Raw genomic sequence first — 25,783 nt, forward strand, 5'->3', positions numbered from 1 at the left:
TATCCACACATCTATTCAGGCATCAGGACATCTACTTTATTTACCAGTAAGTAAACAACTGTGTTTGAAGCTTTCTTTTAAGGTAAAAATACTATCTAAATTACCTTGGACTTCAATGTAAGCACTCCATGTTGCTTCACCACTGGGGGTTGATGCAATGCAGGTGTACCGACCAGTGTCACCCAGCTGAGAGACAGATGGAAAATAAATATTTGAAACAGTCAAAAGCTCACTGGGCTGGAAAAATAATTATAGGTTTGTATATGGCCCATAAATATGAATAACTGCATTGAAATTCACTAACCAGAAACTATTTCTTAATTGAATATACTTTTATCGAATGTGAAGGAAAGTAATTCATGGAGATGTAAAAAAGATTTTATATGATTACTCTGATTATATAATAAAAATATAATATTTAATTGCATTAACATTATTTTCAGTGTCAGGGATGGTAAACACTTCAAAAGGTTAGTCTTTATTGCTAAATTATATCTTTATATTTAATAAGTCATATAATAAGGCTGATAAAGTTTGACTATGCTTGCTATTTCATATTTTATCCGAGTTACAATTATATGGATATAAATTAACAGATCTTTATGGAAAAAGAATACATATAAAATAATTCCTCTTATTCAATCCCTTTCTCACTTTTGAAAAACCTTAATTTAAAGCAGTTTAATAAGCATAAATCCAAACCCTAGCTGGAATGAACTCTCTCCCTTCTAAAGAGTGAATACCAGAATACAAACACAGGTCACATGTTCAAGTTTAAAATCATCAGCAGTTTAATGAACCCATATGCCTCTGCTTAAGGTATTAAGTCTATTTTCAAGTAATGTTTCATAAAGAGAGAATGTTATCATCTCGCTCTGCCCATTACAAGAACAAAGTCATAATGGGTGTCATAAAGAAATAAAACATAATAACTTTGGTGGCACATAAAATAAGCTGTTATGCTGATTCAAAACTCCAAAAAAGCCACCTATAATAGGCAATAAAGCAATTGAAATTGTTTATTACTGACAAGGCTATTCTTTCATATGCCTCATGAACTTGTCTGATCTTGACCTAAAAAGAAAAAGAAAAATCAAAACAAAACAACACAGTCCTGAAAGAACAGGTATGGGATGTGATGCCCTGGGAAAGTAAATCCCTAAATTGTTCCCACAAACCCACAGGCTTTTCATCATTTAACATTCTGATTTGAAATGTATACTCAGTGTATACATTGCTTTATAGTTTTTGTTTGCATATATAGTATTCTACAATTGCAAAATGCTAAACCATATATTCACAATAGAAGAACCGTTCAAGTACACTGCACGTCAAATGGTACTAGAAAATATCTTTGAAAAATGCTTTGTAGAATGAATGACTACATCATACCACTACTTAAAAGGTACTTGTTCTCCCACAAATCCTCATCGACCTTCCTCAATAGGTCTGAAATTTTTTTTTTCCTCCTCCATATAAAACCTTTAATTACTTGCCATGGGCTAAATTATGAGTCAAATCATCTTAAAAATACATAGTGGAATGTCTGAAAGAATAAAGCATCAAATTAAAAATATATTAATATTGTTATTTGAGATTTCATTATTTCTAAAATTTGAGACTTCACTATTAGTTACTGGAGGCAAAAACAAAGTGAAACAAAATGGGAAACCCAGGGTGTCATTTCAAGTTACCTTAGCATAACGGATCTGTAGCACTCCAGTCTCCAGCTGTTTAATTCGAGAATCTTGGGTTGAAACAAGGACTCCGTCCTTTCTCCATAGAATCGTGGGCACTGGACTGCCTGTGGCCACACAGCTGAGCACTAAAGTACCATCCACTGCTACAGTCTGATTCACAGGACCTTGTCGAATGACTGGAGGAGGCCGGTCTGCGATCACTGCCAGAAGAAACAACAGGAAATAGGTTTCTGCAACTGGAAGCAATTTTCTAATCATCGAAGCAAGAGCAGTTGCTCTAGGCTTTGAAACAAACTAATTAAGCAAGTAATTAAAGTAGGAGATATGCATTATTCAGAATGCATTTATATGGTGCACTGATTTAGAATATTAAAATGAGGTAAAATGTATTCCTTTCAAGTGACCAACCACTGACTGAGTGTGCTGCATTGTTAAGGGACCTACTTAAGAGTTCAGGGACTAAATAAGGATTGTGGATAGTGAAGAGATGTATAGTGAGTGGCAAGAAATGGGATGCTGCAGCATTTAAACTTTAAAATATGTAAAGAATAAAACAACAGCAAAAGACATTTACCCCAAGGAAATTTATGAGACAAATTTTCATAAATGAACCAAAGCCAACTTGATATTTCATAACCGTTTGGTGTCACATAGAAAAATGATGGTATCACACCACCATGTTTGACAATTTTTAAATCAATATGATTGAGATCCTTTTATTTTAGAATTCTATTAAAATAATAAATGTAAAAAATTCCCAATCCTAAAGAATTCAGAGAAACTGGAAAACTGTGAAAATACATTCTTGGTAGGCTAATCTAAAAATATAACTCAAGCTGATGTCCTAACGTAGGAAATATCATAGTTCCATATTGAAATTATAGAAATGAGATAACACTTTTCCTAATTCTATTATCTTGATAGTTTTAATGTACTAAGGAAGGCATTTTTACAATATGTAAATTAAAGTATTAGTATTGTATGAAAAATCTAAAATCTAAAAACATTATCTAAGATAATAAATAAATTATTTCAGGGAAAGACTTAAAACAAATAGTGAAACTAGAATAAATCCTGCATCAGAGAGATGTTTTCATCCTCTGACCTAGGTGATTTAGGTGAAACTCCATGATGTTTTTCTAAATGAATAAAAAATAAAAAGATAAGTTTAAGAATTTGTTTTTCTCTATTAAGCTTTACAATTCTGACTAATAGTTAAAAATTGTAAAAGTCGCGAATATATAAAAGACAATTCTAAGAAGTTGCCTGATTAAAGGAAACTGGTTGCCAGAGTAACTAAATTTTGGATGCAACCATTTGCAAAGCTGGATATGTCATGCTCAAAGTTTTATGCACCAGAGATTTTCACAAGCTGGAGTCACATTTCAATTTGTTCCTCGTTTATCATGAAATAATTATTGATTTTGTGCATTCAATCTAAGAAAATCAAGAAAGCAAGAGAGTGAAATCAGCAACTGCGTATTTTTTCTCCACCTTCCAATTCTCTTCCACCGTTGGTTACTAGTGTGAGATTTGTTAATACCGGAGGGGAGGTGGGTAGTGTATTAGAAGATTGGAGTTCGAAACTTGGCAGGAATGTTTCTGATATTCCATGAATAAAAAATATAAGCCAATAATTCCCTTGCTTAGAATTATTTAATATTTTCTACATTATCTGTTGAGATTGGCTAAAATCAAATCAGAGGGCCCTCCTGATAAGTATGAAAAAAGAATGAAAGTGTTTTATTGTGTTTTGGGTTTTCTAAGACTGCCACCTGTGTTCCCTTGATTATAAGAATAAATAAATATTTACCTCCAGACATTAATTAAATTAGTAACAGAGGGTTTCTTTATAACTGATTAGAATTAAGTCCAGTAACGAAGTGGTTTGCATTTGGTATCCTTGTTATGTTTAGAAACAATCCAGTATCTGGGGATTTATTCGGTTTTCTACATCTTTCTAGTGTTCTGATATTTGCATCATGATTAGCATCATCTATGCCTCCTCATCCCATCCCAAACCAGTTTTATGATGCTGTTTCTCTGTGTCATTTATTTCTTCCTGGTATACACTGTGTAGTTTATAAAAATAAAGCAAGAAAAGAGTTGGGTTGACTATCAGATCCACCATCTGTCAAATGTCTTTGGACAAGTTCCTTAAATTCTCTAAGCCTCAGTTTATTTATTTTTTTAATCTGTAAAATATAATAATAATACTTCAGGATAATAACACTTGTTCTAATCAGTTCAGTGGATTGATTGCTAAGAAGATTTATATAAAATAATAGATATGAAAGTGCTTTGTTAATGCAAAAAACTATTCATATATATGAATTATGATATTACCACTATTCTGTAAAAAATTAATATGTAAATCAGAGCTAAAAGAGTTAAAGCGATTTTACATTTTTAGATAGAAAAAAATGAAAGATTTTCGATGTTGTCAGATTAGAATGAAATACTAATGAAATGCATAAATTTACACAAACCAGAGTGTAGTACATTTATGCATCGAACCTAGCTTTTAGGATTTATGAGACAGACCTCAAATTAGGGTTGACATTTTACACTAAGATTATTAGAATGAATTATCAAGTAATACAGTAGAAAATTATAAAAAACAAAAATACATTTTAACAAAGTAAGTGCACAGACTTTGGAGTCAGAAAGATGTAGCTCTGAAAAATAAAAATGTTCCATGTGTGCATCATCCAATACAGTAACCAATGGTTCACACAGCTACTGAGGGCCTGAGTGTGGCTAGTGTGATTGAAGAACTAAGTGTGTCATTTTATTTAATTTTAAGCAATTTAAATTCCAATTTAAATAGTCTCATGTGGCAAGTGATAATTAGATTGGACAGTACAAATTTTTGTTTTATTTTTTATTTTTTTTATTATCCACTTTATTTATTTATTTTTATTATGGTGACATTGGTTAACAAAATCCAGTAAGCTAAGTTTCAAGTGTACAATTCAACAGTAAGGCATAGATATATATCGCATTGCATGTTCACCACCCATAGTTAGATTTCTTTCTGTCACCACATATTTGATCTCTTTTACCCCATCTACCTCCTCCCTCACCTCTTACCCTCTGGTAACCACTAGTCTATTGTCCATGTCCAGAAGTACAAATTTTTGTTTTAAATCTCATTTCTCCTACTTATTATCTACATGGTGTGGGCACACTTTTTCACCATTCTCAGTCTCTTTTCTTCATTTGTAAAATGAGATGTTGTCACATTTGAAATTGTTGATAAGTGAAAAGTTCTTAGCATAGTGCTTGGCACCAAGGAAGCATGAAATAACGGTAACTTTTTATCATCAGTATAGTATTAATGGTAGTAGTAATGTTGGTATAAGCAGTATGATAGGTGGTAGAACTTTATTATGGCAGACTTTGTAAAAATTTACCTGTCTTTTTCCCACATTCAATGAAAGATTTAAAAACCCTAAAAAGTAAGGGCATATCATTAAAGTAATATTTTATCTCCTGAAAAATAATGATCATGAGGGGTATATTAATATGTATAAATATATTTATAAAATGATTTCAAGTGAAAAATAATACAAAATAACATACACTGGCTAAATATAAAAAATTCACATTTATACACCATTAAACATAAGTTACAGTATATCACAAATGCTATCAGTTTGCAAATATATCTCAAAAATCCATGATTTAGGCTATAAAATATTATCCCATTTTAGGAATCAGGGAACTGAAACTTTGAAAGCTCAAGTGATTTATTCAGATCAAGTGGTTAGTAATTGGTAAATCTCTCTTTTTTTCAATAAAAATTAATATTCTTTTCACTGTATATCAATAACTTTTGAGAGATAAATGCAAATGATTCTAAGTTATATACATCTTTTAATAACCACTATTTTTTTCTTACATTCTAGTAATAAAGAGAACAAACATTTTCAATTAAATAGGTGATATGAATTTCTACGTCCCTGAGTCGAATGCTAGTTGGGGTAGGCCACAGATACCGAAAAGCAGTATTTCAAAGACAACTGCTACTCTATCATATTCTGTGCCTCCTGCTCTATTGTCACTTTGCTTTTAGTTATTGATTATGAGACTAATAAGAGATACTTGACAATATTTTACCATAATTTTCTTTGGCCTTTTTTTCAAGTACAGCTGTATGTACAAGTTGCTTTATGAAGTTGTAATTGTAAATGTATGTGCAATTCTATGTTCTATTTTTTCTACATATTGATTTTATTGATCATCGTCAAATTCATTACATGATATTTACAACCATCATTTATTAGGCGTGATGAATGTAAAAAATTGTAAAAAACTTTTTAGGTTATTCTAACTTATTTGAGCCAGTGCATATATAACATATATCATAGACAGAGGTAAGAGTCCAGACTTTTGAATGAGAAAATACTAATTTTGAATTCTGATTTAACTAATAGGTAGTTGTTTATTTCTCTTTTTTCTGTTTCTTCCACTGAAGCAAAAAATATCTATTGAGCACTTATCATGTGTCAGACTTTGGAGGTTACTGGGTATACAATTAGACAGACATAGGCCCTGCTCTTTTAGTGTCTAATGAAGATTATAGGAAAATAAACAGAAGACAGGACAGTATAGGATGCAATCTCTATATATACATATACAGGGTGAGGGCATAGTACCCATATGTAAGGAGTTAGGGAAAGCTTCTTGAAGAAATTGAAATTTCAAGTCAAAAAGAGCATGTGTAGAAGTCTTAAGACAAAAAAAAAAAAAAAAAGGAAACAATAAAATTAGGGCATGTGAACAACACACTATTCTGAGATGAACCGGCAGAGGTCATATCATAAATTATAAAGCATATTAAGGAATATAACCTTTATTCTGAGAGCATTGGGAAACGAAACAATAAAATTAATGTATTTAAAAATTACTCTGGATTTTTTTTTTAAATTTCAAAAAATATCTGTAAAATCCTAGCTAGCATTATACTTACTGATAAAATAATAAATGTTTTTTCTCTTAAAGTTAGGATCAAGAAAAATGTGTCCACTATCATCAATCCTACTAATTATGTCGGAGATCACAGATAATGCACAACAAGTAAATGAAATAAAAGGTCTAAATATTGGAAAGAAAAAGTAAAATTGATTTACTTTGCAGTTGCCACATTTTGTTCATAGACATTCCAAAGTATTCTACCTACAAAATCTTAGAAATAATGAGTAGATTTAGCAAAGCTACAGGTTATAGGGTTAATATACAAAGTCAATTGTACATCTTATTTTAAACAATACCATAATGATACACACACATCCAAAATCATAAAATATCATAAGAATAAATCTGCTAAAATATGCACAAGACTTCTACCCTGAAAACTATAAAACTTTATTGAGAGATTTAAAGGTCTAAATAAATTCATATATATTTCTCTAAATTGAAAGACTCATTGTTTAAATGTTAATTCTACTTAAATTGTTCAATAATTTAAGTGGAATGAAATTTAAAACTCAGATTTTTGTGCTTGTTTAGGAATGTGTGCATGTGTATGTTAACAAGTTGATTTTTAAAGCATATAACAAAATATAGAGAACCTCCAATAGCCTAAAAAGGAATTTAGACCCTTATTTTATACCATAAACAAAAAATAATTTTAAATGAATTAAAATCTTAAATCTCAAAAGTATAGACAATAAAGCTTCCAGAAGAAGACTTAGACATCTTCATAGCCTCAAGGTAAGACAGAAAACTAAAAGTACAACATATAAAATAAAATAATAATACATTGGTCCTCATTAAAATTAGTTACTTAAGCCCTAAAATCATCATCAAAAGAACAAATGAGAAGAAATCTTTATAATTCATATATCTCACAAGCACTTATATCTGGGAAAACCAAGATATTGAGTGCACATGCCCACCAATGGACTTGTTAGGTATATTTAGCTTTATTAATAAAAGCCCTAAACTGAAAACAATCCATCAATAGACAGAAACATAAATGAACTGTGAACTATTTATACAATGGAATACTACATGGCAACAAAAAGGAAGAAATATGTGTATATATATATATATTTAATGTGAATATTTACATGTTTATATATTTATATGTATACATATAAATATATATGTATATTTTTATTCTCATATTATTATACTGTCATCCTTCTAATGGTTGGTGATTTTCTCCATCATTGTGTCATTATAACATATTTGGCATTAATTGATCAAGTTTAAGAGAATTAATAAACAAGATAAAATCACATTAAGAAAAATTGTTCATTATCATGAGTTGTGAGTTGAATTTATCAGAAATGCACTTATCTCCTTAATTTAGAGGAAAGAAAAGGATGATATTTTACACTAATAAATTTTCAAATAGCATTTTATTTTTGAAAACATGGAAATATTCTCATGTACAGCTATTCAGTATAAACTTTTCTTTGCATAACTGCTATACTTTGGTGAATCTGACTTAGTGCTAAAAATCTATAGTACAGTCAAGTTAAATTAAGAATCATTTTAGACTTAATCATTGTATTAACATGCTCTTCAGCTTTACTCAACATTGCTGTAAGTAAGGATACGAAGTTGAAAATAAATATGTTTACTGGTACTTTCATTAGACCCTAAGGAAAACTTTGAAATTTTGAAATAAAATGCTCTACTTTACCATCAGTAACTTCCAAATATGCTTTTGTGATGATACTTCCGGCAACGTTTAAAGTCTGGCAGATATAATAACCTACGTCAGATCGCTGGACATTAGTAATAGTGAGGTCACCAGTCTGGGAGACTGAAAAACGGCTGGATGACTGTGGTGGCTGATATGAGAAAAGCAGATTCTGTAATCCAGGATTTGGGAGGAAAGAATAACAATAGGTTAATTTCTAGGCTCTGATATTTTGGTACGTATATATGTTTATAATAGATATATAAACATGTACACAAACACACAGACCACACATATATGTACACAAATAAGCTAAATATTGTTTCTTTACATGCTCACATATATAGATATGCACACACATAAATATATAAGATTTACTAATCTAGTCAAATAGGTTATTAAAAATTGTAAATAAATTCTAAATATTGATATATGCTTTTATAATTATCAGTTTCAAATAATACTAGATTTCAAAGGCTATTTGGTATCTTTAGAGTTAAGAGTTTTAGATATTTAACCAAAGGAGAGTTAAAAACTTTGCATGTGTGTGCGTGTGTATTTGTGTTTGTGACTATTAGGATTATAAACACTGTCTTTTAATATATAAACAAAATTAAAATTTAAGTACAGTCTGATAAGCTAAAGGATATAATTTTGGCACCGATAACAAGTATCTCTATTAGCCCTCCACTATAAAATATCAGTGGCCTCTATCAAATTAACAATTTCTTGTTTCCCTTGAACATATATTGAATTTAAGAATTCATAACGGGGCTTTATTTCTGCAGAAAGTTATCTTAAATACAAAGTAAAAATAAGATATTATTTTGTAGTACAAATTTCTCACTATGAATTGAAATATTATGTTTGTCAGAGGGACACATTATGTCATAGAATTTCAGGAAATAAAAAATATCAACATTTTTTCTAAAAAAAAAAGTTGCCCCCTTTTAAGTATTTTATTGAAAATCTGAATTCATGGTTTCTTTTGAAAATATCAGAAGATCTAAAAATCCTGGACCTGAATTTCCACATGGCAACCATTTGCTGGTGCCAAATAGCCACTGTTCCTTCTCAGTGGGGTATCTGGGCGTAGGCTAGTTGCCTTGCAAGATACATCATTTTTTAAGGTTTAACTACTAAACCATGGACATATGTTCAATGACAAAATTTTAGAAAAAAAGGAAAGTGTATCATTAAAGCAAACCAAATCAAATCAAAATTATCTTGAAATTTGATATAAAGTTTAACTTAATAAGTTATTAAAATGACTAAATGATTCATTTAAATATTACTCTATTAAAAAGAACTTCTAGTGGATTTACTATTATTGCTACACAGATTTTCTTATATAACATACTTTCAATTCTTCCTGCTTAACTAAAATTTTTTTTTCTTATCTTTAATTAGCTATCAGTAAACTTAGTCCTTTGAGGCCAAATGGAATGTGTTAGAATCAAACAACTGACTAGAACTCAAATGATGGCCTAGATACCATAATCAAATTAATATTTGCCTAACAAAATGAAACAAAAGTAAGCTTGATAGTATTGCTTACAAAACATTAGTGAGTGCAGTCAGTAAACTACCTATATGTTATTTATAAGAGCACATATAAGCAAGGCCATAAAACAATGCACCCCAAATTGATAAAGCAAAAAATAAAAGAGGTTAGGAATAACTATTAAAAATGAATGAGAATCATTTTTTTTATAAGAATCAGAAACAAAAGGGAAGGAAATCCTTTATTGAAGAAGGTAAGTCATTAAGAGATAAGACAAAGATGTACATTTAAAAAAATATTTTAAAATTTCCTATTATTTTAAAAGTAAAATTATTTCAAAATTTCCTTTTCATTAAGCTGAAGCCCAATAGCGAACTTAAGAGTTAGTAAGAGAATAGATCTCTATATTCCAGTTTCAAGGTTTATAGAAAATTATGGTTCATAAAATGTTTAGATAGTAGGATTTGATAGGAAGCAGGATATCGTATACGATTGTTATCAAAGAATTAGAATATACTGAACTATATTTAACATGACATCTATGTTAAAGAGAATTCCATATAGTTCAATCAATGTCTTCACTCTTTATGTTTTAACTGATATTTAAAACATAAAGAAATGAAGAAGACACTTCAAATTCCTGGTACTTTCAGAGAAATTGCACTGAATAATTAACTCTTTTTTAAGCGTCTTTAAAGCTCTTTTAATATATATATACAGATAGATATCTGAATAACAGAAAAAAACTAATTGAGTTATGTTTAGAAAGACGTTTTTTAATGTGGCTGAATTGGTAATAAAGGTAAATTCTATGTAATAAAATAGTTATTATTATATGTACTAACCTGTGTACCAAAACTAGGAAGGGAAATTGCTTTGAGAATGCAAAAAATGAAGGAAATTTGGTCTTCTCTCTCATTGCTAAATTTTCTACAACACTCAGGAAATTTTTCAATTCTCTTAAAGTGACAGCTGTATGACTAAATAAAATGTTGTTTTTCTTTATATCTAGCATTCATCTTTGCTGATTGAAACAACAGACCAAGCTCATACCTGACTCCCCTCTCTCCTCCAAAAAATAGCTGGTTGGGGATTTCCAGTTGCTTCACACTGAAAAGTTACAGTTCGTCCCAAGGCAACAACCTGGTCACGGGGTTTCACAACAAAATGCGGAGGTTCTAAAGGAAATGAAACAAAGTACACTGAATAAAAACATGTAGTTATTGTCCTAATTGAGACAATCTGCTGATATATCAAGTACTGTTGTTATTTTATACAACTCGTTATGTACTATAGTACATAATGTACCAATTCTCATTTTTAATTCAATTGAAACTAAATTGTTAAATTGTTAATTCCATTTATAGAATGGAATAGGGTTTTGTGAAAAGGTTTTTTATTACCTGACTTAAGATTAACTGTATGAAAAGAGTCTCTGAGATACAATTTGACCCTTTACATTCAAAGTACATTTGAAATTTGTATGAATAAATACCTTTTCTCATTTAGAGTTGCTTAAAGATGAATGGACTTTAATCATACACAGAAGGACTTCCTGATGTAGGTAGTTCCTAAATTACTTTAAAAGCTCCCGGAATGCTACCATGCAAATGCTAACCATTTAAAATTCTCAGTCCAATAACTCGAATAGAAATGAATTTGAAGCTATAGTGGAGTCGAATGCTTCCTTCATTTACATAGGCAAGGGCATGTTCAAACAGAATATGTATGGAAATGAGGGCAAATTTGAAACATCTGCTCATCCTGACATTATAAATACTGCCAGCTTTGTACAAACTGTTTGATTTATACAGACTTAAATGGCCACTTCATCCAGCGGTAAATAGAGTGTCAGAAAATTGTGTCAGTTAACATTGAGAGCAATGGCAGCTGAAAACATTAGGTGTGCTGATGGAGTCACTCCTGAAAAAAAAAAAAAAAAATGCTTGTTTGGGCCGTGCTTTATGCTTGGAGAAATGTGTACTGAATGTAAGTCTTTTTACCTACTGTTTACACTTTTCAAATTCATTTCTTATCAGCTGTCTGAAACACCTAATTATGCTCCTCTCTTGTCTCAGGTCAAACTGAAGTGAACGTTTCAAGCCAGACATTAAACAGTTTATACAGGATACAGTTCTTCTAATCCACTTTTTAAGACTGCTCTATTGTTTCTAACGTTTTCTTTAAAAGTACTTTTAGTTACTTATGTCAGTCACTTAGGATAACTCGGTAAAATGAATGAATGTGAATCAAAAAATTATATTCAGAATATGTCCACAAATGCTACCACTCTGCTCACAAGATTATGATTTCTTTGTTAATAAAGGTGAAGATTTAAAAGGGTATTCTTTCTCTTGTAAATATTTTCTGGTCAATTATAGCTAAGACATATATACAACTACTTATATATTATATATAAAGTTTATAAATTTATATAAATATATATAAATTGAAATATAAACTTCTTAAAAAAGGGATATGTAAAGCAACTTGTCAAAGATTACATGGTGGCAAAACTGAAGAGAGCAATTAGATATCCTAACTTCTTCTAAACTCCCTTTTTATTTTTAATTGCGGTTTAGTAGAAATTATACCATTTGACTAGAAAATTATAGGAGACCTGAAGAATCAGGTCAAATGCCTTCAAATGTCCTGTAACTTTATAGGGAAGAAAATAAAAAGTTAGGAGGTATAGTTTAGGTTCAATTTGGTAAAGCTGAAGTTCTAGCTTATAATTTTTTTAAAATGTTGATTGTAATTGAGTGCTTCACTCATGAATTTAGCAAACACTATCATTATCTAGGTATAATAACAGGCATGTGCATCATTGCTTGAGGATTTTCCTCCATATGCATCCATACAGGAGTATTTGATTCCTTCGTTAAGGATTGAAAAAATTGATATAGATATCAGAAGAAAACATTGTAAAGATTGACTGGATAATAAACTAAAGCCAGAAAAGATTTTGGTTCGTTTCAATGAAAGAAAACCAAATGATTAATTAAATGAATGGAAGAATATGACTTTCCAATATGCAGGGAATTTGAGTAGGAAAATATAAATGTTTAAATCACTTAGACAAGTAAAAAACTTCGGGTGGTCTCTTTCCTAACTCTCAGAAGCATGTGTAATAATGTGTTCCAGAATCCATGTTTCTTTTATGAAATGCCAACTTTCTTCAAACCTCAAAGACTTATTTGGGAACAAGGGGATACAAACCCTTATGCTAACTACATTTATTCTACAGCAATACTTCCACACAGGATATTTGCCTGGAAATGAATTTACTATATTTTGTAGGCGGATTCTTGAGCCAACATCAACAGTGACATCAGCCACAAGATATGTCTTAGAAATACAACTTTTAAAAAATCCTTTTCTACATGTATGCTAAATATCAGATGTAGACATATCTCTAAAAATAATTTAAATGGGTTAAATATGCCTATCTATCAATCTATCATCATCACCTATGTAGACTGCGAAGGTCATCCGTCCTATACATCTACTTAATGTTTATGATAAAATGTTGAAATATTTTTTAAGGCTCCAACATTTAAACTTGATATAACCAAAAATATATAATCATGTTATTAATGTCACATACAGTCAGTGCTGAAAATTTAGAAAATTAGGCAAGCAAATAAAAAAAAAAAAAGAAAAACTACACTGTAATTTGACTATGCAAATTGGGTCATATTGTTTTAAAATATTCTCCAACAATCTTATTTTAATCACTGTTTAATCCATATACAAATTGCCTTAAATTATTTAACCAATCTATTGGTTTTAAATTTGAATTGTTCCTAACTTTCACTATTAAAAACAGTTGTGTTTAACATCCTTCTCAGTTATACTCAAGATTATTTCACCTGACACTTCTCTAATAGGGCACTTTCCTCCCAAATCTCACAACACTGAGCATTAACATCTTTGTCAAAAGAACAGAATCTCCTCTTAATTATCATTTTTAATTCAGCAACCTTAAACATTTACCTTCACATTACCTCGTCATTGGTATCTTATTTGTTGAGATTGCATTTTTATGTTAATCTATTTGATTTCTAAGAAGTATTTATAGGCTAAAATTTTATCCATTTCTCATACACCTTGTAGATACATATTTCCATTTTGTTAACAGTCTTTCTAATCTGGTTAGGCATTTTTCTTACTCTGTCAATAAAATTATATAATATAGATTATACAATACATATTAAATTATATTATGTAAGTATTCACCTCAATTCTCATCCCATACTTTTGTCTTTATTTTTTATGTTTAAATTTTAACCATCTATATTTGTGTATATATAGTAGTATATAGAAAGCTATTTTTTCAAATATCTCATTAATGCATCATCATTATTGAACAATTCATCCTACCTATATTAATACGAAGTAATGTATTTATAATATTTGTATTGCTTTGTAACTTAAAAAGTAGTTAGATTCTTTTAGGATCAAAATTATTCCCTGGCACATTCATGCAAAATTTTCCAAAAATGGTGTTCCAGCATCCATGTGAATGGATCTTCCACAACATGCTAATTACGAAAGTACTTAGAGATCTAATGACTATTTATTTGAGGACAAATGTTTATCAAAGTAAATTTTAATACATTTGAGGTACATCATGTAGTTATTTCTTACATAAAATGGGATGAATCTGATACATAGAAATGAAAATGAATCTAAAAAGCCCTAAGTACAAGGTTATTTATCAACAGGGCTTTTAATGACTATTATAAAACAATAGTTACAAAAACTCAGATAGACAAACATGAATACATAAACATACTTTGGAGCAAAGAAAAAAAATTGTTCTCTGGGCACCTATTTTGGTTTGTTTGTTCTTCTTATGAGGTATAAGTTGAAATAGTACTTAACCAAGTTACAGTCATATTACTTATTTTATCACTTATTTAAGGAGAGAAAAAATAAAAGGATGCAGATCACATATCATTTAATAAGACATAAAGTTAGCAACCCCATTACCTTTACTCTTTGTCAGTTACCCATACTTCCTGCAGAGTTTATTCTGTGCAGTCTGTCTTTGTTGCCAATGAACAAGTGAAACATGGAGGCTGATTGGTTGAAGGACATGGAAGGGTATGGATGGAAAGGGGAAGAGAAGTTCCAGTCACAGTGACACGGTGATTAGAAGATGGCCAATAAAATGTCAACTTACCAGACCCAACTAAAACAAAAGAAAAAGAAAACATGGAATAAATTAAAATAAAGAAAAAGAAAAAAAAAAGAAAAAGTAATAAGATTTGACTTAACAGTGATCTTTCTTTTAAAATAAAATAAAGAACACATTAATATTTGGATAGATGGCTCATACTGTCCATGAATGAATATTTGTTAGCATTTTAAGTATAGTCATGAATAATTTAAGAAAAATAGAAATGAATCTTAAAATCTCTTAAATGATTAAATGGTTGAGCTACAATGGATGACAGCTATAAAATCATAAAATGATTTTCAATGACTTTATATTTTGCTACCATATGGCAGGGTTAGAAACTACACATATAATGGGTTTAAAAAACTGTAAATCTTAACTGCTAATGCTACATAGTATAGAAATCAAACATCTTAATCAAAGATAAAGTTAAGTGTTAAATTCTCTAACCCCACTATCAGATTAATTTTTTATAGTTTCATGCCACCAATGATATTTTATTAAACCCCTGTTTCTCATACTTGAATATGCATACAAAAATCACCCTAAAATCTCATTAAAATACAGATTATGATTCTATAGGTCAGGAGTGTGGTCTGAGATTTGCATTTCTAACAACCACTCAGGTGCTGCTGGTTCATGACCATAGGGTGAATAGCAAGGTTACTCAAAGGTGTTACATTTAAATTCTTGCATACACTGAATTGAGAGGACACACAGAAAAAATGTGAACACATATTGAAAATAGAAAGAAACTTTACAACTCTATCTAATAAAGTCATAATCACATTACCTGTTTTCAATGCTGAAACACAGAGTATTTTAACATATTACATAATACATATTTTAAATCCTGGAAAAATGGTATTGCTCTCTCAGAAACAAAGGTAATTATCACTGTCAAATGCAGAACTTTTTCATAATAGCCCCACAGACACCCATTGTGTATTTGAGTAAATACACTTTACTCAAATAATTCCCATGTCTTTCAGCAATTCAAAATTAATTAGACTTGATATACTTTCCTATAGTTTAAATAAATAAACTATGCCAAGCACTGCTGCTGTGAAATGGTAAAGTTTTAAAACAGAGACAGAAAGTTCTCTTGCCTATTGTTACCATGTATGAAAAACTAAAGGTAACTCAGAAACATTTTTAACTCACAGTTTCCCTTCAATGTGAGTGAAATAACGTCTTTATTTTTCACTCGAAAGGTACACACACACACACACACACACACACACACACACACAACCTTTAAGCATAATTTTTCATTCACTCAGGCAAGAAAAGAAAAGAAAAAAATCTTTCTAATTTACTCAAAGATAATGTTTTCTCATAGTATCGACTATGCTATCTAGATTTAAAAACACTGAGCGAATCGAACTTGGTTCCACTTCTTGAAACCTCAAAGATAAATGTTTTTAAATGACAAGAAGAAATATTTAGAAACTACAAGAAAGAGAACCTGACAAACTGTAGCAACAAAATTTTGCTTTGGAAAAACAAAAAGTTGTAGAGTCATTTTTTGGGGTAATCTGTGAAAATAAATTCATCTAATTAGACTGATGCAGTTAAAAATCAAGGCTTATTTAAAGTCGAAGACTTAAGGAATGATTTCTAAATATTTTCTAGTCATATATTTTTAGTAATTTAAAATTCCTTAAACATTTCAAAAATACTCAACATGTTACAAATAAGAAAAAGACCAGGAAGCAGCTCAAAAAAATATTTTTTCTTTGCTTATAGGTTTTACCAGTGATTAGGTCATAGGGGTTGAATCTTTTATTAATTAAAATCCAATGTGTTTAAGAACTTCAAGCTAAATATTTGCATATCATATCAATGACAAATAATAACTAAAAGCATTTCATAGTTTATTAAGGACACTGAAAATTATCTAAAAAATAACACCTAACATAGAAGCTACTAAAACGTCAAAGATTTTTGAGAGAATCTTATCTTAAATTATCGTTTTAGCTTTTTTCTTTTTTTTTAATTTATTTTAATTAGTTTCAAGTACACAGTACGTTGGTTAGACATTTACATAGTTTATAAAATGATCCCCCTAATTGCTCCTTCTCTCTTCTGGTTTTCCACCTAGCCAATATATTAATGCTAACTACATTCCCTATGCCGTGCTCCTCATCCCCATGACCATCTATCAACTACCAATTTGCACTTCTTTAACTCTTCACCCCATTCTCCTAGCCCCCCAACTCCTCTCTGTCGCCAAATTATCCTCTATATTTGTGAGTCTGTTTTTGATTAGTTTGTTCTTTTTGTTCTTCAGATTCCGCATGTAAGTGAAATCATATGGTATTTATCTTTCTCTGTCTGACTTATTTCACTCAGCATAATAACCTCTAGGTCCATCCATGTCATTGCAAATGGTAGGATTTCATTTTTTTTAATGGCTGAGTAATATTCCATTGTATATATGAGCTATAACTTCTTTACCCAATTGTTTGTTGATGGGCATTTAGGTTGCTTCCATATCTTGGCTATTGTAAATTTTGTTGCCATGAATATTGGGGTGCATAGATCTTTATGAATTATTGTTTTAGTTTTCTTTGGATAAATACCCAGAAGTACAATTGCTGGGTCAAAGGGTATATCCATTTTTAACTTTTTGAGAAACCTCCAGACTGTTTTCCATAGCGGCTATACCAATTTGCAATCCCATCAACAATATATGAGCATTCCCTTTTGTCCACATCCTCACCAAGACTTGTTCTTTGATTTATTGATGATAGCCATTCTGACAGGTGTGAGGTGATATTTCATTGCAGTTTTAATTTGCATTCTCTGATGATTAGTGACTTTAAGCATCTTTTCATATGTCTATTAGCCATCTATACTTCCTCTTTGGAGAAGTATCTGTTCAAGTCCTCTGCCCATTTTTTAATTGGATTGTTTGTTTTTTGTTGTTGTTGAGTTGTGCAAGTTCTTTATATATTTTGGATATTAACCTCTTATCAGATGTATCATTAGCGAATATCTTCTCCCAATCAGTCAGTTGTCTTTTTGTTTCATTGATGGTTCCGTTTGCTGTGCAAAAACTTTTTAGTTTGATGTAGTCCCATTTGTTTATTTTTTCTTTTGTTTCCCTTGCCCCGGGAAATATATCCAAAAAGAAATTACTGTTAGTAATATCAGAGAGTTTACTGCCTATGTTTTCTTGTAGAAGTTTTATGGTTTATTTAAGTCTTTGATCCATTTTGTGTCTATTCTTGTATACTGTGTAAGAAGGTGGTCCAGTTTCTTTTCTTTCTTTCTTTCTTTTTTTTTTTTTTTTTGCATGTATATCCAATTTTCCCAACACCAATTATTGAAGAGGCTGTCTTTACCCCATTGTACATTCTTACCTCCTTTGTCATATATTAAGTGAGCATATAGGCGTGGATTTATTTCTGGGCTCTCTATTCTGTTCCATTGATCAATATAACTATTTTTATGCCAGTCCCATGCTGTTTTGATGACTGTAGCCTTGTAGTATATTTCGATATCAGGTAGTGTGAAACCTCCAACATTGTTCTTCTTTCTCAAGATTGCTGTAGCTATTCGGGGTCTTTTATGGTTCCATATAAATTTTAGGATTATTTGTTCTAGCTCTCTGAAAAATACCATTGGTATTTTGATAGGAATTGCACTGACTCTATACATTGTTGTGGGTAGTATGGCCATTTTAATGATGTTGATTCTTCCTGCCCATGAACATGGTATATGCTTCCATTTATTTGTACCTTCTTCAGTTTCTTTTTCCAATAACTTAGAATTTCCTGAGAAGAGGTCTTTTACCTTCTTGGTAAATTTGATTCTCAGGTATTTTATAGTTTTCTATAAGATCATTTTAGCTTTTAACGACCGTGATTCTTAGGAAATTATTCCTCTTCTCTGTCATAATTCACCCCCACCTTTCATTTGTTCTAGTTTCAGTAAACAAATAAATGCCATGGATATCCTCCACATAAAATTCTTATACTTATTTGAAGGAAATTATTACCAAAGACTTCCTCTTCTAAAAAATAAGTTACAGAAATTTCTTGAACTTTTTTTTCAGATTTCCCCATTCTCCATATTTGTCTAAGGGTCAGGTCAAAAGATTTTATTTCCATACAGAGGGCAAGGACCTTCTGTACCCATCTGTATGTGCAGTACCCATTAGTGTCCAGTTAACTATGTCCAGAAAGAATCAGAGAAAATCAGAGTCATTTGATCCTGTTCATTGTCTTCTAAAATTTGTGATTTATGAGTGGCTTCACTCCTACTCTCCTCATAACTCTTCTCAATTTCTTTCTTTCTACTTTAAAGGCTAGGAACACCTCTATCTAACTCCTCTTTCTCCCTAAGAAAGGGGAAAAGCCTGTCTGTTTCTATCTGTAATAAAACAATAAAACTCTAAAATGTTACTGCTGGGAATGACCTTAGAAATTACCAGTCTAACCTTATCCTTTTTTGCAGGAGAAATGAAGACTCTAAATTGTCAAATAACCTTCTCAAGGTCACAGATGACTAATCAAAGACTGCTTTCCAGGCATCTTGACTAAATCCCAGACTTTGTACAAATTTTCCTGCTGGTTAACCAGTTTGGGGAGAATTATATGAAGTAAGATACAAAATGTATTTGATTTTCCATTTAAACTGGCATAAACTGTTTAACCTAAAATCATTACTACCAAAATTATTACTACTTACATAAAAAAAAACATTTTTTAAAGAATTCTTTATAATATTCAAAATCTTTTAAGAATGTTTAGCTATAGTTTTAAAAAGACATGGAAAACTGACAGGTGAGAAGAAAGCCGGACTTAAAGCCTCTTGAAAAGTTTATCTTTTAGGAAAAGAAAGTAATGCAATAATTTCTTAAGGGTGAATCAATTTTAATTATATCACTTAAAATCATTGTAAACTGAATAAAATAATAGACTTTGAAACATGAGAAGAAATAATATTTTCACAAAAAGTTTTTAAAGTAAATATGTCAAATAGGTAAAAATCACTTTTAAAACTAAATATATTTTTAAAAAACATTAAAACTTAGTATTTATTTTTTCAACATATGAACATTATGCGGATTACAATGTCTCCAGTAACAACTACACACACACACACACACACACACACACACACACACATACATACACACAGAAGAAAGTTTAGATGGGTGTGAGGGATTGGAGAACTTGCCACAAGACTGAGTTTGTATAGAAAGCATATTATTTTCACCTAGATTATATTTTCTTGGAGTGGGGAGAGAAAGGGAGTTACGGAAAGTCCAAATATATATATACACACTCTCACACATTTATATAATAGATATAAATTACATAATTATAAAACTCTTGCTCTGTTTTTTGCATCTAAAAAAAAAATAAGGATAGTTTCCTAAAATAGTGGGAGGTAAATACAAATCTTATGTACCAATAGTTTGAAAAAAAAACTGTTTAAAAGTTTGAGACAATTTAGTCTCTCTCTCTCTCTCTCTTTCTCTCACTAACACACACACACACACACACACACACTCGCACACACACACTCTCTCTCTCTCTTAGAGTAAGAGACTTTCTTCCTTTTTTGAATGCTACATCAAAGGACTCCAAATTATTTAATTACTTTGAAATCTTCTATATTCTAAGAATGTACATTGTTCAGAAAATAATATTTAGGTATAAATAAGATAAGCTAAGGAAGCAAAAATGGAATGAGGAAGGAAAGAAGGGAGAGAGGAAGAGAGAAAGAAAAGACTAATTTCTTCTATCTGCTAGTAATATTCAGAAGAGATGAGTCAGAAAGATGATAAATGTTTGAAAAAGCTTGAGGAAGAGACTTTTTTGGCCTGAGAAAATAAGTTATCTGGACGGAATCTTAAGAAGTCTTCGGATTAGGTCTAATATATACAAGGACCAGCCAATCTTAGTCCAGAAGAGAAGATAATGGGCCTAAATAATAGCATGAATGACTTAGGAAAAGTATAGGAAGAAGCAGTTAACAGTAAAGGTCACTGAACCATGAATTGGTTGACAACTGTGATGTCTCTAGAGGTCGTTAAAAATGGGATTTATATCCATTTGGTCATGTTTGTTTAGCTATAACCCTGTCTGGTAAAGGAATAGAGCAGTTGACTCAAAGTGCTTTCTAGGCTATGATTTTAAGAGTGTGGAAATTCAGAAGCAAAGCAAGAGAACAAACATATTCCTCTGCTCACAGTAATTTCCCTTAAAATTATTTATATACAAATGTATATTCTACTAGAAAATGCCCTCAAAAATATTCTATTCAGTTAATATTATCTTAAGTTGATGAAGTACTTCATACACATAGCTCATATGATAAATCCAAAAGACATTAGAAAATTCCAAGAAAGTAAAAAGTTTGCATAATTGGCACAACATTAATATTAAGATTTTGGTACTTTTAAATGGAGATCTCAATTTTTCTGAATGGGTTATAAATGAAATCACCTTGACTAGGGAATTCTGCTATTTTATAGACATTAGTTTTCATTATTAGTAGCTAAATTCTAAGGGATTCTAAAATTGATGTGATCTGTTTTCATTCTTATATATAGTGCTTTTTGAACAGAAGGGCACAATTAACAAATCTGATAAATTAGAACTCTGAATACCAAATTCCAGAAGACCATGAGTGGAGAAAAAGTAGTGAGTTATAAGATTTTCAGGGTAAGAAACACATTTTTATTAAAACAGAGGAACACTAAAATTTTCAAGTAGTGAAGCTTTCTGAATTTCAGCTGACAAAATCTAGTCACTGTTATGCTGGAGAAATTATATGTATAGACACTTATGAAAGATATCTAATAATTAAAAGCTATCAGGATATTTTAATACTAATTATAATATCTTTTGGGGCAGAAGATTGTGTTTAACATAAAAGTCTGTCATTATGTCTTTTAACTTTTCAGACGTAAAAATAGTTATTGAGGAACATTTTTAGAACATATTTAATGGATATATCAAATACTATGAACTTTTCCCTTCCATCCAAATCTTACATTATTCTATAGATCGATGGTTCTGGAGATAATTCTGGTGCCAAAACTGAAGGAGAGGGGGCAAGGAGGGTTGCTACTGGCGTCTAGTGGACAGAGTCCAGGGATGCTAATAAACATACTATAATGTCCAAAATGTCTCCCCACGACAAAGAATGATCCAGCCCCAAATGTCAACAGTGCCAGGACTGAGAAACCTTGCAAAGATTATTCAATATAAAGTTGAACAGAATAGTAACAAATAATTATTTCTCCAAAAAATGTACCTTGCATAATGCCTGACATATCATAGATACTCAGGAAAAAGCTAATATTCTCCCTCTTCTCCTTCTGCTTCAAAACATGTGTCAACTGTACTAAAAAACAGTTTTAAGCAGTGCAACCTACTTATTTGCCTACTAAGGAGGCTGAGATTGAAATGCAACTAACCAGCAACCTATAACAATGTGTATGCCACCTGGCATAGAAGCTCAGGAGCATAATTTTGATGGTAATATTCACTAAATCAATTTAGAAAGCCAGAAACCTAGATCTTTCCTCTCCCTCCTACTTGAGATATACAACCCATTAGCAAATTCCATTGCTTTTATTTTGTAACTATTTCTCCATTACATCCACCTCTTTCTATTCCTATTACCACCACTCTGGCCCAAGCTATCCAATAGTGCTCACCTGAACTACTGTCTTTCTTTCATCTAATCCAATTTCACAATGTAGCCAGAGTGATTAAGAAAAATACTAAACTAATCTGATTATAGTACTTTTTTGCTTAAAATCTTTTAATATTTTCCCATTACTCTTAAAATAGCGAGAAAAATTCTTAACATGGATTGCTATGTAACTCTTCAGTGTCTTCTCCTATCGCATCTTGTCCTATAGCTCCCTAACTTAGCTCCACAGGCCTTCTTTTAGTCCTTAAGAACACTATTCTCCATCTTACCTCTGGTTCTGTTTATGCTGTATCCTCCTCCTTTACCTATTTAATTCCTACTCACCTTAGTTCTCAGCTCAAAAAAAAAAAATACATCTTCAAGAAGCTATCTCTAAATTTGATATTAAATACTATACATTTTCATAGCAACCTTAGCTTTTCTCCCAGAGCACTTATTGTACTTTTAATCACATATTTGTGTGATTATTCTATAAATGTCTGTTTCCCATACTAGCCTATAAGCTTCATGAGGGTACATATTTCAATATATCATTTGCCATAATTTCTTTGGCACTTAACCAAGTTGAATACATTGTTCACATTATAAATATCAGTTAAAAGAATGAACAAATGACAATAATATACCCATAGCCTAGTTGAGAGCACTTTCTCCCCACCTAGCATAACTAAATCTTTACAAATACACATTCTACTGCCAATACTGTATTTATTTGTGCATATTTCTTTTCTTCATTAGGTTATAATAAACTCCATGAAGGCAGCATCCATGCCTTATTTACCTGTGCATCCTTCAGTGTCAGTATACTGTTTTGTACACAGAAAGTGCTCAAAAATTTATTTGAAAAATTGGACTGCCTATCTTCAAATAGCATATTTCATGGCAGGTCTACAGTTAAGATATATGATGCTATAATAATAAAATTATTCTACTGACATATGACTTTGGATCAAGATTCTGTCCAAAAGTAACTAGGTCTATTCTGCACATGTCACATAACCTTTCTAAATCTCAGTTCAGTGAAGAGCCATCAATATTAGCTAACTATGTGTTAGATCATGCACTAGAAACAATCTCAACAAATCAATAGAAAAGAGTTCGATGTACCAATTTTGTAAAGGGTGGAAGGTGATGATTAAGTACCTTTCTTAGGGTCACACATCAGGTAGATTGGAGGATTAGACTTTAGATATGCACAACTCTTAAAATCCTTTTTATTTTTGTTAAATTGCATGACTTGTTTGTTTTTAAAAAATAGTTAAACCTTATTCTAATGTAATTTTGGTTCTGAAATGTTTTGGCTCCATCGCCTAAACAAAATAACTGTCGTTAAGAAGTTATTTACATTCAACATCTTTTCATGACAAAAATTTTCAAAGTGGATATAGAAAGAACTTATCTCAACTTGACAAAGACTATCTATGGCAAGCTCCACAGCAAACATAATACTTAATGGTTAAAAGCTGAAAGCTTTTCCCCCAAGATCAAGAACAAGAAAAGGATGACAACTCTTACCACTATTATTCAATATAGTATTGGAAGTTTTATCCATAGAAATCAGTCAAGAAAAAAAATAAAAGGCACCCAAATTAGAAAGGAAGAAGTAAAACCATTACTATTTGAAAATGACATGACATTATATATAGAAAACACTAACGAATCCACAAAACGATAGAATAAAATAATTCAATAAAGTAGTAGAATACAAAATTAATATACAGAAATCCATCACATTTTTATATACTAATAATGAACAATCAGAAAGAGAAATTAAGAAAACAATCTCATTTACAATTGTATCTGAAAGAATAAAGTATCTAGGAAAAAATTTAATTAAGGAGGTAAAAAATCTGTACTTGCAAAGCTATGAGACATCAAATAAATAGATTGAAGAGAACACAAATAAATGGAAGAATATACTGTACTCATGAATTATAATAATTGATGTTATTAAAATAGCCATACTACCCAAAGCAATCCACAGAGTCAATGCAATCCTTTATCAAAATACCAATGAAATTCTTCTCAGAAATAGAACAAATTTATGTGAAATCACAAAAGACCCTGAACAGCCAAAGCAATCTTGAGAGAGAAAAATAAAGTTGGAGGTATCACACTCCCTGATTTCAAACTATACTACAAAACTATAATAATCAAAAGATTATGGTACTGGCACCAAAAAAAAAAAGAAGAAGAAAAGCAGACACATATATCAGTGGAACAGAATAGAGAGTCTAGAAATAAACCCTCATTTATATGGTCAACCAATCAGCAACAAAGAAGACAAGAATATACAATGGAGAAAGAACAGTCATTTCAACAACTGATATTGGGAAAACTGGACAGATATGTGCAAATAATTAAACCGGATCCCTCTCTTCCACAATATAAATATACAAACCCTCAAAATGGATTAAACATTTAAAAATAAGGCCTGAAACTATTAAAACTCCTAGCAGAAAACACAGGTAGTAAACTATTGACGTCAGTCTGAGTAATATTTTTTGGATATATCCGTTTGAACAAAAGAAACAAAAGCAAACATAAACAAATGGAACTTCATCAAACTAAAAAGCTACTATAAAGCAAGGGAAACCATCAACAAAACCAAAAGACAACTTACTGAATGAGAGAATATATTAGTAAATAATAATTTGACAGGAAGTCAATATCCAAAGTATATGAAGAACTTATATAACTCAATAACAACAACAAAATAACATTGTGATAAAAAAAAAATGGGCAGAGGACATGAAAAGACCTTTCTCCAAAGAAGACATACAGATAGCCAAGAGACATATAAAAAATATTTATCATTGTTAATCATCAGGGAAATGGAAATCAACACCACAGTGAGACACCACCTCACACCAGTCAGAATGGCTATTATCAGAGAGTCAGCAAATAACATATGATGGCAAGGATGTGGAGAAAAGGGAACCCTTGTGCACTGTTGGTAGAACTGAAAATTGGTGCAGCCACTACATAAAATAGTATGGAGATTCCTAAAAAAAAAAAAACTTAAAATAGATCTACCATATAACTCAACATTC

General features: G+C 30.8%; 1 protein-coding gene across 6 annotated transcripts in view; it reads right to left on the reverse strand.

The window, feature by feature from the left end:
- ROBO1 (roundabout guidance receptor 1) overlaps positions 1 to 25,783 on the reverse strand; it is a 374,585-nt gene that overhangs the window by 67,022 nt on the left and 281,780 nt on the right. For all 6 annotated transcript variants that reach the window (XM_039855122.1, XM_039855124.1, XM_039855127.1 and 3 more), the window contains 5 exons: positions 15,051 to 15,059; positions 10,916 to 11,040; positions 8,359 to 8,530; positions 1,695 to 1,900; positions 105 to 186 (listed from right to left, as the gene is read on the reverse strand). In XM_039855122.1, coding sequence (XP_039711056.1) covers positions 105 to 186; positions 1,695 to 1,900; positions 8,359 to 8,530; positions 10,916 to 11,040; positions 15,051 to 15,059 — 594 coding nt within the window. The remainder of the gene's footprint in view (positions 1 to 104; positions 187 to 1,694; positions 1,901 to 8,358; positions 8,531 to 10,915; positions 11,041 to 15,050; positions 15,060 to 25,783) is intronic.

This window comes from Pteropus medius, unplaced genomic scaffold (assembly GCF_902729225.1).
Source record: "Pteropus medius unplaced genomic scaffold, Ma_sr-lr_union100, whole genome shotgun sequence".
NCBI lineage: Eukaryota > Metazoa > Chordata > Mammalia > Chiroptera > Pteropodidae > Pteropus > Pteropus medius.